Source organism: Jaculus jaculus, chromosome 6 (genome assembly GCF_020740685.1).
Source record: "Jaculus jaculus isolate mJacJac1 chromosome 6, mJacJac1.mat.Y.cur, whole genome shotgun sequence".
Lineage (NCBI taxonomy): Eukaryota > Metazoa > Chordata > Mammalia > Rodentia > Dipodidae > Jaculus > Jaculus jaculus.
The window spans coordinates 139,854,571-139,870,556 of NC_059107.1; the positions used below are offsets into that span (position 1 = coordinate 139,854,571).

The window sequence follows — 15,986 nt, forward strand, 5'->3', positions numbered from 1 at the left end:
GTTTTAAAAGTAAAAATATGTTGTATTTAATTCATTTTTGCTTATATTGCTTTTCTATGTGATATTTCCTCCCTTGCAGCTTCCGCACATGTGATCCTAATCTCTTCTCACTGTATAATTCAGGAACGGTACTACCAACAGCAAAACTGACAGTTGACAATTACAAAGCAATGCTTGATTTCCTGACTGCGCTTAAACAAAGAAGGTCGCTATTACTCCCACCAGGTAAAATGAATAGGTTGATTTACTGCTGAGGATGCCTCCAGTTTTTATTTGCTGACAGAATGCATGTGTGATTGTATGCATGCACACTTGTATGCATGTGCACAACCAACACAGTTACAGATGTACTCATGCCATTTCCCCCAAACCCAGCAATTTATTAATGCTGTTGAGTTTTAATAAATTTGAGGAAAATTTCCAACCGTGATTTATTTTTTTAAAAAACAATTCTGCATTTTGGTTTAGGGAGATGGTTCAGAGTAGAAAGTGCTTACTCTGTAAGCATGAGGACCTGGGTTCAGTTCCCAGCACTAACATGAAAGGTTAGGCATGGTGTTGGGGACCTGTAATTAGAGCTCCAGGGAAACAGATAGAAGGATCCCTGGCCAGCCATTAGCAAGCTTTGGACCATTGAGCGATGCTGTCCAAAATACAACAAATTAAAGGTGAATAGTAGTATTGAGGAAGACACCTGAGACTCTCCTCTGACCTCTGTGTGCACACATATGCATGTGCACACACATCTTCATCACGCAAACACTAGCACACACAACCCCTCTGCACATGTAAATTTAAGTACTGGTATCTAACCACCATGCGTTTTACTGCTGACCAGGGTTTTCAGTCTGCCAGTTAGTGGCCCCAGTGACATTGATTCCTGTAGAGGTAATTGACATGCTTCTGATAATTCTAGGTAGAGGTCTGGCGTTTGCACATCACATTATGCTTATTGAAGTAATTGAGCTAGCTCTCCTAGACATAGACTTGGACTTTTATAATAGATTGTAACATGTAGCTTCTCCCTGGCCATACCTCACCTTGATATTGGAAGTAGGCTATTGTGTTATTGAGTGTTACTATCTAGTACAGAGCTGGCACAAAAATGGATGGCAGGAGAAGTGTGCCTGGGTTGAAGCCATATGGGAATGTGGATGAGTGGCCAGGATTCACTGCACAGACAAGCTTGCTAAGTGCGTACATCCTGGGAATGGCCTGCTTGGCAGAAGTTAAGGCACAGTGGGATCCCATCATTGTGTTCTCCAGGACATCTTCGTTCCTCCCTCGGCATTGTTCCTTTCACCCTCCCTTACCTTTGCCTGAAATGTTCTTTTCCATATTTCCCATAAGGCTAACCCAGACCCATCCTCTAACAACTAAGTGCCCTTTTCCTCTGGAAACCTTCGTTGGGTCACTGTCTCTAGTGGCCTCATCCCCATCCTTTCACCAAGTTGACATGGCATTGGTTAGCATTTAATGCTTGTTATTTGTGTTTGTTGGAACTTAAGTCCATGTTATTAAGCAACGCTGCACTTTATTGCTATACTGTAGATACTGAAGAAATTTCTGCATTTTGGAATGCCAACTCCACTGATGAAAATGTTTGCAAGACACAAACTCAAACGCTTTGTGACTCGGACTCTAAATTGAATTTTAATATGAATGCCAAAGACAAAGACCGAGCAATAAGCTGGGGAATGGATCACTTCATGAAAGTATTCTCATGTTGCAGGAGAGCCATGGTAATGTGCTCATATACAAAACATACATTTCAGCCCATAACTTCAGGCATGTAAGACATGCTGGATTTGCTTACTTATTGTATACATTTTTTAAATTTATTTTTATTTTTATTTGTTTATTTGAGAGAGAATGGAGAAGCAGATAGAGAAAGAATGGGCACACCAGGGCCTCCCACCAGCCACTGCAATTGAACTCCACATGGATGCACCACCTTGTGCATCTGGCTTACGTGGGTCCTGGGGAATCGAACCTTGGTCCTTTAGCTTTGCAAGCAAGTGCCTTAACAGCTAAGCCAACTCTCCAGCCCTGTATACAGTTTAAAAATATATATATATTTTAAATATTTTATTTTAATTTATGAGAAAAAGAGAGAGAGAGAAAGAAAGAATGGGCACACCAGGGCTTCTAGCCACTGCAAATGTACTCCAGATACATGTACCACCATGTGCATCTGGCTTATGTGGCCCCTAAGGATTCAAACACAGGTCCTTAGACTTCACAGGCAAGGGCCCTAACTGCTAAGGCATCTGCCAGATCTCTCCTGAGCCCCTCTAGAGTTTGAATGGTAGTGGAGCTTGCTTCTTTCGTTATGTCACCTTTTCCCCAGAAACCACAGGAAGTGCCCGTGACTGTGCGCACATCTCGGTACTTCCATGCTACACACAGGACCAGGGAGTCTAGTGATTCCCGTTTCTTCTCTGGTTCTTGGGGATTCCTGGTGTACATGACCCTCCTTCTTTGCCTCGTTCTTGACCCAACCTCCAGGTTGCATTGTCCACTCATGTCTTCTTGCCAAAGATTTTCTCTCTTCCACCTCTGAAATATTATGTAATAAACTCTTAAACTTGGACTTGGAATTATTAGCCATAAAGAAATGTTTCTTTTTTATTATAGCATCTTAAAACATATTTTGAGTGAAGGGTCACTTCTGTCCTTTCTAAACAAAAAACTCAAGTTTCCTCCATGCAGTGGACAGAATGACTTTTACAAAAGTTCAAAATAAATTCCAATATTTCTCCCCCCACCCAGACTGTGACTGTCCATTTCTATCCTTCCCATTAGCCTGGAAGAGCTGACCCTGCTTACTGCTGCTGTGTGAAACCCACTCTTCTTTCTCCTTCTCTTCTCTCCACTCTCCCCTCCGTAGCCTGGAAGACATTAAACCTGCTTTCTTCCCAGACCTCACTTCACCTTCCATTTTTTATGCTGCTGCCCTGAGTGTCCAACAACCCCAGCCCCTTCTCATGACTCACTGTGCCGGCATCCAGGTCCCTGTGCACATGACACCTCCATAGAAAGGATTTCAGCTTGCCAGGTTCTGACCTACTTCTGTGCCATTTTTCTTTGTAAAACATATCATTTCCTGAAACCTTCCTAACGTTGGTCTTCTTTTATAAACTGAAGCAGCATGAAGGAAGACCAGTCACCCTTGCTCACTGCTGGGCCCCCGGCACCCACATCAATGGGATGGCGGGGGGGATTCAGACCACTACTGTGAAAACCCACCTTGGGCCACTTGATAGATGGATGACTGTGGGCAAGTGAGCTCCTGCCTCTATTTCCCCCTTGCAAGAGGGATTATTGCTGGAATCAGATAATCAGATGAGAAATGAGCGTCGCTAGCCAGTCACAGTTTCAGGCAATTATGGGTAGCACACTACCAACGGCATTAGTTATTTTTATTATTTGCATAGACGTTTGTAGAAAAATCGAGTATTTCAGACATCTCTAAGGGCTGGGCCCCTGGGGTGTTGACCACCATGCGTCCCTAGGTCCTGGCACACCGTGGCGGCTACTGGACTCTGCTGCAGAACTCGTGCCGCACCTTCTGGAACTTCACTCAGGAATTGCACATTCTCTTCAAGCAGATGGAGGACCTCTACAGAATCTTTCCCATTAGTCACGATGGCTTCCTCTGTACCTCTGTTTTGCCATTCAGTTTGGGGGCAGAATTACTTATTGACATGTTAGTACAGCTCCAAGATAGCAAGTCTATTAAGGTAAGGGCATTTTGGTAATCATTTTTTTATTGTTTTCAATTAAAATGTCTTTTATCATGCAAGCTGGGGTAAGTAGAAATTGATATTTTTCTTTAGTTCCTATTGGGTTTGGCTTTGTCCCATTTTCCTCTCATTATCATTTTTTTTTTCCACAGCACATAACTTGAATTAATGTTAATTAAAAGTACCTTAGCCTGATAAAACTTCAATTTGTTTGGAGAAAAAGGAAAGCAGCATTCACTGAGTTCCAGAGCCCATATGAGTTAACCTTGTCCACTTAATCCATGTGACAGCATTTTGACAAATAAAGAAATGGATTCCAAGAAAGATGCAGAGCACCTCATTTTATACTTATTCCACTGGATTATTATTATTATTATTTGGTTTTTCAACATAAAGGCTCACTCTTGTCCAGGCTGACCTTGAACTCATGACAATCCTCCTATCTCCATTTCCCAAGTGCTAGGATTAAAGGTGTGCACCACCATACCCACTTGTTCTACTGTTTTATCTGCCCTGTTCTATTGCTTCAGGTGTCAGAGTTTGCAGCTGCTTAATATTACCACATAATGGTTTAAATTATGGAAGTAAAATAGAAACAATACAAAAGTAACATAAACATATTGAAAAGTAGCAAACACATAAACATATCAAGCCATAGGGCTCATAATATTTCTGAAGGAAAATATATAACAATATCACAAAAGACAGTGTGTGAATAAAACTAAACTATTGCAAGTTTTATACCCTTTATATTAACTTTAAATGGAATTAGACTAATTAAGGACACATCTAGAAATCCCTAGGGTAACATCTGCAACAGCAGCTATAGCTAAAAAGCTAATAAAGGCTAAGATGAAATAATAGTCACTTAAAAGAAGAAGAAAACAAGGAGCAGAGGAACAGAAAACATACAGGACAAATAGAAAACAAATAACAAGTGTCAAAACTAAAGGGTCTGAGGAGATGGCTTAGTGACTAAAGGTGCTTGCTTGCAAAATCTGTTGGCCATGATTCAGTTTACGAGTACCCATGTAAAGCTGCTTGCAGACCAGCCTCACTTATAGAAGCAAGGGCCATTCTCTCAAAAGAACTGTAGCACAGATAACTCTTCTGATCTCTACATACATGCTGTGGTAAACACATGCCCATACATATATCACACATAAATAAAAAACGGAATCATATTAATAAGTATATTAAACATAAGTTAGCTAAACACCCCAATTTAAATGCACAGACAGTCTGACTGGGTAGAAAAAGACATGTGTCCTTGTCTACAAGAGAGACATTTTGAATGTCAAGAAACAGATTGAAAATAAAAAAAAAAAGGGAAGGAGTATACCATTAAAAATATCAAGCATGAAAAGGCAAAATAAATCATAGAGGACACGTGGGCTGGAGAGCTGACTTAGCAATTAAGGTGCTTGCCTGCAAAGCCAAAGTGCAAGGTGATACATAAGTGTGGAATTTGTTGCAAGGGCTAGAGGCCCTGGTGTGCCCATTCTCTCTGTGTGTGTGTATGTGTCTTTGTCTCTCTCTAAAATAAATAAGTATTAAAAAAATCATAGGGGAAACGTCATGACATTGTAATAAAAGGAAATAAAAGTAAAAATAGGCAAATTTGCAGACCCATTATATGATTAAAATATTTTATTTATTTATTTATTTGAGACTGAAAGAGAAAGAGAACTCAGATGCATGTGCAACCTTGTGCATCTGGCTTAAGTGCATCCTGGGAAATTAAACCTGGGTTCTTAGGCCTTGCAGGCAAATGCCTTACCTGCCAAGCCATCTCTTCAGCCCCATTACCTGATTTTCAGGCTTATTAAAACTTTAGTAAATAGGAGTATATCAATCTAAAATGGCCCTGTGCAGCAAAGAAAACAGAATGAAGAGATGAATTTTAATCAGATAGAACATTTAGCCCTCACTGGTTACAGATCATAAGTCAGTAGAGAAATAAGCAATACCCTAGGAATACAATCAGCAAAATCCGGACTGTGGGAACTCTACCAGGAAACAGCCTGTTTTCTTCAATAACAATAACATGAAACCTAAGAAAAAGGTGATGGAATCTATAGATTAATAAAAGCCTTGGGCTAGAGATGGTTTAGCAGTTAAAGGTGCTTCTCCTCTATAGACTTGGCTTTATGTTAGGGGACTGGACATAATACTGCAAACTAGCAAACGTAACCAATGTCCTAAGGAAGGTTGTTACTCATCTATGCTATTTTTTCCCTAAAAGCTTTATAATATTAGTTTAATATCCTTATTTCAATCAATGGTGACTGTATACCAAGAAGGCTTCTAGGTCCACTAATTGCCTTCTCATTTTTGGGACAAAATACATGACCAGAAGAAGCTAATAGAAGGAACAGGGTTTAATTCAGCCTAAAATTCCAAAGCATCAAGTCCTTCATGGTGAGAAAAGCATGTGGGGTCAGGAAGCTGGCATTACATAGCTATACCAGCAGGGCGGAAGTAGGCAGAGGGGGGGAAACAGCAAGTAGGGCTAGACTGTGGAACCTCAATGCCTGCCTGCAGTGACAAGCTTCCTCCAGCAAGGCTCCACCTCCTAAAGGTTCCACAACCTTCCTGAACAGTGAATGCCTCCAGCTGAGCATTAAGCAATCAAACGCATGAGCCTAGAGCAGGGGGTGCATGACATTCAAAATATCACAAACAGGCTATGCTATCCAATAAATATTAGCCACGCACAACTATTTAACACTTGAAATAGTTAAAACCAAGAAAACTTTAAAATTCACTTGCACTAATCACATTTCCAAAATCCATTAGCCACACACATTGAGCGGCGATATTGAATTACGGTGAGTAGCACCAATATAGCCCATTTTCATCGTCAGAACTTTCTCTTGATAGCACCATTTCAAATTTGGAAGCGTTGATTGGCATAACATGTTAACGTGTCTTTCTTCTCATGTTACATTATCGCATTCATTTATCAGGAAAATAGGCAGTAAAATCTGAAATTGCACATTTTGCTTCTTGCAGCCTATCGAAGACGAAGGAGAATTCAGCATTTCGAGCTGTTATGGGAATATCAAACATGACAATGGCGGCTCCAGCCTTACTTTTGAACACCCTCTGGATGATATCAATGTGGTTGATTTGAAATGGATCCATGACTTTGTGTTAAAATCTCTGGAAGTTTTATATCAAGTGGAAAAATGGGAATCACTGGTATCCCTTGCCATTCAATTCAATATAATCTCACAGTAAGTACCAACCACCCTAACAGCAATGAGAAGCAACTGACTTCTTGGGGGGAGCCGTGTCTTACCTAATGCCTGTGTTTCAATGTACTCCTCGTGCTGTCTAGTGAGAGGTACACAGAACAAGTGACCCCGTTGCTGGTGTTCGCACAGCGCGAGCTGCTTCTGAGAATAGAGAAGTTCAAAGGTCCAGACATTTCCCAGCAAGCTTGTGCGAGATACGAGGCTGAAAATGGAGAGAAGGTCAGTTTGGCTCTGTTATTCATACAGTTGTGGCTTCTTGTTGATACCCCTATAAAAGATAAAGATTTGGGAATCAAAGAAGTAGTTTTTTTTTCCCCATTCGGGCATGCTCCTTCCAATCCAACAAACATGGAGAGGCCCAGAGAAGTTCAAAGGTCCAGACATTTCCCAGCAAGCTTGTGCGAGATACGAGGCTGAAAATGGAGAGAAGGTCAGTTTGGCTCTGTTATTCATACAGTTGTGGCTTCTTGTTGATACCCCTATAAAAGATAAAGATTTGGGAATCAAAGAAGTAGTTTTTTTTTCCCCATTTGGGCATGCTCCTTCCAATCCAACAAACATGGAGAGGCCCATATTTTCCAGCTATGACATAAACAGAAATCAAGTCCTTGTTCACCAGAAACTTATATTCAGGTCAGGGCTGACAGATTCCTTAAGGAAAACATAGGATAATTTCTAGAGCCAATAATACTTTTATAGGCCCTATAAATTTTTGGATTTGTTTAAAATTAGAAACAAAAGAAACATTAAAAAACTGTGTTTTTAATTTTTTTTTGTTCATTTTTATTTATTTATTTGAGAGTGACAGAGAAAAATATGGGATGCTTCACGAACTTCTATGTCATGTGCAGGGGCCACGCTAATATTCTCTGTATCGTTCCAATTTTAGTTTATGTGCTGCTGAAGCGAGCACCTGTTTGTGTTTTTGTACTTATGGCAACTCAAACACAAAGTGTAATTATTTTTTGTTTTCAATCTTTGTCATTAATTTTATTTATTTTTGCTATGTCAATGCTTCAGCATGGACAGTGTATGCCACATGACAGGTGTTCAATAAAGATTTGATTAAAGATGCTAGAGAGGTAGAAAGGACCAGATCAGGCAGGGTATTTTAACTATAGAAATGAATTTGCTTAGAATCTGGGAGTTAAGGGTGAGCTGAACCTTGAGAAATTGACTAGGGTTCAGTCAGAGGATGGGTGTCGAGAAATGCAGGGAATGGGGTCCTGATCTCTTCAAAAGACTTTCCTTCTTTCTGAAAAGGTTCTGTTTTCATGTATTTTATAATTTTAATACTCAAATATCTGTTCAAAAAGAAGTTGTCAAAATACTGCTGAAGCAATTAGCTTTGAAAACTTCATCTGGGAAGTTAAAATTGCATTAATTCTGAATAGGTTGGGATAAAGTGTGCCTTTGGAAATGTGGCCTATATTTTAAATGTATTTCAGCTCACATAATGGAATATATATTTAGACTTGTGAGTTTATAGAATATCAGAAAATCATACTCTAATTGCTCCACATAATTTGCCTAATGTTCTTCCAGCTGTGCTGTATACAAAAGAAATATGAAAAAATTATGTAGCCACATTTTTTTCAGAAAAGTTCTCATGATTGAATGGCACCATGCCAGCTTTTATTTGTAATATTGCTTCATATCTCTTTATTTTGACAAATAAAAATGAGATCCACATTTCAAATAAGCCAAATTTTATTAATACCTCAGTAATACATGTTTCATTGTTCTCTTTAAAGATAACTTGCCGAAACTTCATTGGGAAACAGCTCAAGGCTGATCCTCCATCCAAGACATTGCCTGGCCTTGATAGCCATACGGATGTACTAAAACTGCTTATCGATGCAGGTCAGAGTCAGTGCTAACTTGAACCTCTGTTTGCTTTAAGTCAAGGTTTGCCATGTGTTCTTTATGTGAAAATTTCCGTAATTATTTGTAAAATCTATCTTTCAAGTTCATTGGAAAATAATCCATTTGATATTTATCATTTTATATTGCTGTAAATGTCACATAAGAGTTATTCAATACTTTTAAATTAAAAAATGTGTAAGTGAAAGGAAATTAAAAGAAAAGGGAATTGATGAGAAAAAGCTTTGCACATTTCTGTCCATGTTCATCTCACTTGGATACTCTTGTAATTATCATTATTTTTTTTCCCTGCTTTGATTCCTACAGTAGCTTACATTTTCACCATCAATAGAGGTGGTTTGATTGGCCATGCCATTGTTAAGTTGTTGGCATTTTAACCAGACAGCAAGAGAAGATTTGGGAATATCACATCTCGTTTGATTTTATTTAGCTCACTAGACACTACACACCCAAATATTGGTGGTGGGGGTGGAAATCAGGGATAATTTTGTGGAGTCTGCATAGGACAGTAGGAAGCTATGTGAATCAAAATGGGTTGGGGCCATAAAGCAATAACAAGTGATCCCTGTGTCTTACAGCCTTCCTGAAAGGTAATGACTATCTCTTGCACCTGTACACATGTTAAATAGAATTAAGTACAGAACTACTGCTCATCATGATAGAATATGCTCCACCCAGCTTGACTGCCTGCCATGACTGTACCCTCTGGAGAGCTCACCTAGACTCATGGGGTGACTAGTCCCACACAATTTTACCAGACTACTTGTACTATATGCTCTGTGTTAAAAGCATTGCATGGATTCATTTATTTGATCATAACAACATTTCAATTAATGGAAGTACAAGTGTGCGTTGCACATCATGTTCTTGTACAAATGTGAGTGAGTATTATCTCACAGTTACTTAATGAGCTCAGCTTATCTCTTCCATTCTTTTAAAAAAATTTTTGGTTTATTTTTATTTATTTATTTGAAAGTGACAGACTGAGAGAGAAAGAGGCAGAAAGAGAGAGAGAGGGAGAGGGAAGGAGAGAATGGGCATGCCAGGGCCTCTAGCCACTGCAAAGGAACTCCAGACATGTGCGCCCCCTTGTGCATCTGGCTAACGTGGGTCCTGGGGAATTGAGCCTCCAACAGGAGTCCTTAAGCTTCACAGGCAAGTGCTTAACTGCTAAGCCATCTCTCCAGCCCTCTTTTCCATTCTTTATGCAAGAAAAAGAGAGACATGCTAAACCATGCACTGGCTCTTAAAGCTGTTTCTAGGAAGCGCCACACAGCATGTCTGTTGGCATTCTGTTGCCCCATGTAGCATGGCCACATCTAACTTCAGTGGACTGGGGAAGCGTATTGTGACTATGCTGAGGCTGAAGAGGCACATAACAGGCGAAGGGCACTGAAGATGGTCATGGAGCAGAAGAGCAGTATGCGATCGGAGACATAGTCTGAGAGCTGGAAGTGAAACATCCGAGAAGGGGGCCCACCGGCCCAAGCCAGACACCCTAAGATTGGGTCTTCTGTGTTTGACAATATGGTAGACATTGTCACTGGCCTTTCTGTTGTTTTAACCATGCCTTTCTCTGGCTGTTTTCCCTTCCTGGAGTTCTCTTGATATTTAAGGGCAAACCCTACACCTCATCTTTGAAAAGAATTTTACTTTTACCATTTTCTTAAAATTGTACCTCATCACTATCCTCCCATTTCCCTTTCTTGACTTTTTTTTTTTTGTATTTTGAAGCATTTCTTGTCATCTCTAATACTACATAAGTTGGGATCTTTGTTGTCTTTATTGATTGCTAGTCTCCCCTGATAAAAACTTAGGTTCTGAAGTCCAGGGTCATTGTTGTCACCGATGTGATCCAAATGTCTTCCAACATGTCTGATGCATAGCAGAAACCCTTGTGTTTGCTGGATGAATGGCCTTTTGACCTTGCAAATGATGAGGAGGGGAGTGGGAATATTTTAAGAGGTAGGTTCCACAGTACTAAATTGCATTTGCAGGGATACAGTGAGCAGTAAATTATCTTTCAGGAAATGTGTGTGTTGGGGAGAGAGAGAGAGAGGAAGAGAGAAACACAAGTACTCCCATAGCCCTGTGAGCACTCCAGGAAGAAATGCAGAGCTCAGGGGACCATGAAGTCTTCCTTTGTGGCTTTTTATGGTGCTGAGGATAGAACCCAGGGCCTTGTGCATATTAAGGAAATGCAGATTATACTGATATGTTGAATGGAAAGAATCCACAGAGAGGGAGAGTTTATCAACAGAAGAGTGATTTCTAAAGAAGCAAAAAAAAAAGTAGATTTGGATAGATACACATATATGGATAAGACATCCCTCGTGCTAAGGTGGAAAGGAAGAATGAGAGAGCAGGTTTGATGCAGGAAACTTTGTAGTTATGAGAGTGGAAGTTGAAGACATTCTTATGGGTAGAAGAGTTTTTTTTTTTTAAAATTTTATTTATTTATTTATTTTTTTAGCTGAGTAGGGGTTGAAAGCATGGCCAGGATTTCTAGGGCAGGAGGGCAGGAGGGGTCAGGAGGGATATAAAAGAAGAGACTAGGCATTGAGAGGAGTGGGAGAGGGGAGAATGGTTGCAGAGTTGTGGGTGGGGTTTGGAGGATGTTATTAATGACTGTGATTCTATCGATTTTACTGCTGGAGACAAGTCAGATTGTCACCTCAGACTTAGTGCACAGTGGGGGCAGGGAAACTTCTCGTGGTCAGACACTATGATTTAATTCTTCTTGATTTTGGGTGTGAGACCTCAAGGATTGGGGGAGGGTCTCTTGTTATAGCATCCTTGCTAAAGTATAAAAATACCATGTCCTCCATCCTAAAAAAAAGACTAGGTACAATTGTGAGACAATGTGTGCCAACATACCTAGGAAAATTCTAGTTCTCTGTACTAGGACATGCTTATTGGGTGATGGATGCGATATGTTACAAAACATTTTTCTATCCTCTTATTAAAACTACATTTGGTAAGGCAGGCTTAAATATTGGGACAGAGGGAACGGAGCAGTGCACAGTGACCCTTTAAGTCCATTCTCAGCTGTGGTGTATGTATAGCCAGTTTGATCTATGGTGAGAGCAGGAATATTTGAGGAGATAGAAATTTTAAAACATTCTAATGGCAGTGGTAATATTATGTTGGAACTATATTTAGTCTGTTTATATTTTATGGCTTTAGGAGGTAGAAATTATTGTGTTGCTATGATAGCTAGGAAAAGTAAACATTACTAACAAGCAGAGGGCTTTTGATTCAAAGCCTGGTCTGGCAGATTGCTCCATGTATGAGTTCTACTCAACCACCAGGCCTGGTCTCCATTGCACCCTTGTAGCTTCCAACCTTCTCTGCATTTGTGGCACAGAAGAAATAACCTGCTTTATTTCAGTGGCTATATGAGGCCGACACTTTATTCTTAATGCGATAATATGGTAAGTTTTAGACGACCCAGCATAGTATTTACCGGTTTTACCCAGAGCTGTTAAAAACTTGTCTTCTAAGTTAAAGCTCTTTATAAGACTCTGGGACCTCTGTAACTACAAGCATCTTTGGGCCTATGCTTTCAGATTTAAGACACTGAATTTTTCTCAGTATACTAAACTCAGATCATTAACATGTTTATATGTGTGTTGGGTTTTATGTATGTCACCATGAAGTATGTGCAATTCTTTTACAAGACAGAACATTCATGATGGGTTCCACATCTTTTGGCATAACAGCATTTGGAGGTAACACGTTTAATTCTTCACAGAAGATATTGTAATGCCCCAGTGCCTGGGAACATTCAGTGTTCTCATTACTTAGCAGCATCTGATTCTCCCTTCAACTATTTAATAATGCATATGTAATTTGGTATGGTCTCGGTAGGATTTGGAGAAGTGAGAATACCTCATTTTATAGATTATTCTTGTGTGGATGAGTAACTTGCCTGCTTGTTAAGCTCCGCAGGGGAGAGAACCCTGTATGCACCTTTTATTGAAACTGTTTTTACATTCTGTCCAGGTTTTCCATCCTGAGTTTTGACTTTATTGGATATTTAAGCTCTCTGATAGGGCCATTCAGTCCTCAGGTGTGTTGGAATTTTCAGTCTTTGGCAGGTATATTTCATTACTATTTCTGGGCATTTGGATGGATATGTTCAATTGTGCAGAAAGAAGACCAAGGCTTCAAATTATTACCTGGGCTTCTTTCTTGGTAGACCCAATAAGCACGAGTCTTTGGCATTTCAGCATTTATTTCTACATAGGTGCAGTGAAAGGCATACTTTCTCACTCCACCCTCCTCCTCCTCCTCTTCTTCCGCACCTGCTCCACAATGTTGAGGTACTCTTAATGCCTTTGGAATAGCTTCTTGAATTATTCATGGAGGTCTCTGGAGAGGACCCCTTAAGATAGACCTGTTAGGATGAGGGTTCTGAAGGTCATATTTCTTCATTGTTCTGATGTTTTCACCTGTAGAAGGCCACACCATTCACCAATAGAATGCAAATTAGGCTACATGGGTAAATGTGTCCTAGGGCGTAAAAAAGAAAAGAAGGGTTGGAGAGATGGTTTAGTGGTTAAGGCACTTGTCTACAAAGCCAAAACATTCCAGGTTCTATTCCCCAGGACTCACATAAACCAGATGTGCCAGGAGGCACATATATCTGGAGTTTTTAGTGGCTGGAGGCCCTGGGACACCCATTCTCTTTCTCTCTCCCTCTTTCTCTCTAAGTAAATAAAAATTTTTAAAAAAAAGTGAAATATAATTTAGGAGAAACACCAAGAGAAATTATTTTTCCATAGATACTTAATTTAAAAAGGCATGATGATTTTTTTCAGCATAATTGTATTATAAATATCAATTTCAGGTTTTAGTCTAGAATGTAAACTTTGTGAGGGCAAAATCTACCTTTTGCTCAGTTGTATTTTCTCAGTGCCTGGCATGGTGTCTAATAGGAACTGGCTTTGGTCACACATTACTTCATGTAGGGATGCCTTCTGAGAATATTTGTCAGGCTCACTTCTATGCTAACTAATACAATGACTGCCAACATATGATCTTGTGGGATAACCATCATTGACCACATTTAAAAAATATATGACTAGCAATCATAATGTGAGTTTCCATATATTGAACGTTTAACACTCTACTTTGCTAGACACTTCACACACAGATGAGAACCCTAACCTGCTGAGGTACCTGTTTGCATCCCAATCTTAATGGATATTTAAAACTTAGCCTGGAGGAAGTAACTGTCTCCTGTTATTAATTACTAAATGGGAGGGGGTCTATAGCTTTTGTCCTTTCCCTTTGCTTGTTGCTATAGGCCAGGTATTTGTGGCTCTTCAAAACTCATATGTTAAAATTTTAGCCTCAGTGTGATATAAGTAGCAGGCCTTTGGGAAATGATTAGTCCATGAGGATATCTCCTGTGTGGGTCAGTGACTTCTTCAAGCAGTACAAAAGGCCTCTCTAGGCTTCTTGTTATGATGTGACAGAGACACCTCAGGAAGGTGACCATGACCCAGCAGGAAGGAGGTCCTTGCCAGAACCTGAGCATGCTGGTACTTTGACCTAAGGCTTCCTGACTCTAGTTTTTGAGAAATAAGTTTCTCTTGTTTAATACTCCCATAATCTATGGTGATTTGTGATAATTCCCAACCTTATTATGATACTTGTTTTTCTTCTTTCCCTGATCTTGTTCTCCAAGGAGATAAAGATAAAATTACAAGTGTATGAAGTAAAAAACAAAACAAGGGCTGAGAGATGGCTTAGTGGTTAAGCGCTTGCCTGTGAAGCCTAAGGACCCCAGTTCGAGGCTCGGTTCCCCAGGTCCCACGTTAGCCAGATGCACAAGGGGGCGCACACGTCTGGAGTTCGTTTGCAGAGGCTGGAAGCCCTGGCGCGCCCATTCTCTCTCTCTCCCTAAAAAAACAAAACAAAACAAAAAAAAACAAAACAGAGTAGTGATTTACAAACTTGAGGGTGTTGTGCATAAAAGTAGTGAGTACTACAGTGAATTTATCCAAGCCATGTTTCTTGTTGTTGTTCAGATAGAAACTCATGTATCGCAGGATGGCCTCAAACTGCCTGTTTAGCCCAAAATAACAGTGAATTCATGATCCTTCCATCTGTGCCGTACCACCACACCTAGTTTCTGGGGTGCTGGGGAATAAAACCAGGGCTTCATACACAATCTTGACCTACATCCCTAGGCCTGCCATCTAGCTTTGAAGAACTATAGCAATTCATCTGTTTCATATTTTTACCAGGCATAGTAGTACACACATGCAATCCCAGCAATAAATACACATAACATGTTGTAGGTACTGGGGATAAAGCAGTACAAAAGTCCCTGTACTCATGGGACTTTTATTTCAGTGGAGGGAGGATGTCATTGGCAAATAAAACATCAAAAGATGGTGAGTGGTTTACAGTGATTGGAAAAAGGAATGCTACCGCTTTAAGTAAGGGGATCAAGGAAGGCCTCCCTGAGAAGTTAACAGTTAAGTAGTGACCTCAAGGAACTGAGAATATAAGGCATATGGTATCTGAAGAAAGAAGGTTCTGGTACAGAGTGAACCACTTATGCTAAGACTGTGGGCTGGAAGCTTCCCAGTGTAGGAGTGAGTGAGGGTGAGAAGAGTAAGAAGAAGGGCAGAACAGCGCGGGAGGGGTGGTTTACATAAGGCCCTCTAAGTTGCTCCAAACTGGTGTTTATGTAAGTAATAGGGGGAGAAGAAGGAGGGCTTTGGGTAAGGAGTGGTACAAGATAACTTACATTTTCAAAGAAATGTTCCTAAGCTATGTTGACAGCACATGGAGTAGCCAGGATAGCAAAAGGGAGAACAGTTAGGAGGGCCACTGCTGTAACTCAGTAAGAGGTGACAGGCTTTGGAACACAGTGAAGAGTGGGCTTGTTGAGGGATGGTGGGGCTCTAGTCATTTTCTCATGCTATTTTGCTATCGATCTGATATGGGACATAAAAAGAGAGTCAAGGAGGAGAAAGAGTCAAGGATGGGAAAGACTGTGGGGGGAGCAGATTTGGGGTATATGTGTGTGTATGTTGGGGGAGATTAAGAAATCATTTGGGGACATTGGACAGTCTCT

General features: G+C 40.2%; 1 protein-coding gene and 1 non-coding gene across 2 annotated transcripts in view; one reads left to right on the forward strand and one right to left on the reverse strand.

Moving 5' to 3' along the window:
- Window positions 1–15,986, forward strand: part of Cfap54 (cilia and flagella associated protein 54) — a 290,039-nt gene that overhangs the window by 117,356 nt on the left and 156,697 nt on the right. The window contains exons 34-39 of the mRNA XM_045152254.1: window positions 80–225; window positions 1,552–1,742; window positions 3,516–3,743; window positions 6,762–6,985; window positions 7,090–7,225; window positions 8,761–8,869. Coding sequence (XP_045008189.1) covers window positions 80–225; window positions 1,552–1,742; window positions 3,516–3,743; window positions 6,762–6,985; window positions 7,090–7,225; window positions 8,761–8,869 — 1,034 coding nt within the window. The remainder of the gene's footprint in view (window positions 1–79; window positions 226–1,551; window positions 1,743–3,515; window positions 3,744–6,761; window positions 6,986–7,089; window positions 7,226–8,760; window positions 8,870–15,986) is intronic.
- On the reverse strand, window positions 7,817–7,919 carry LOC123461852. Its single transcript, XR_006637916.1, has one exon. It is a non-coding gene; the product is annotated as a U6 spliceosomal RNA (small nuclear RNA).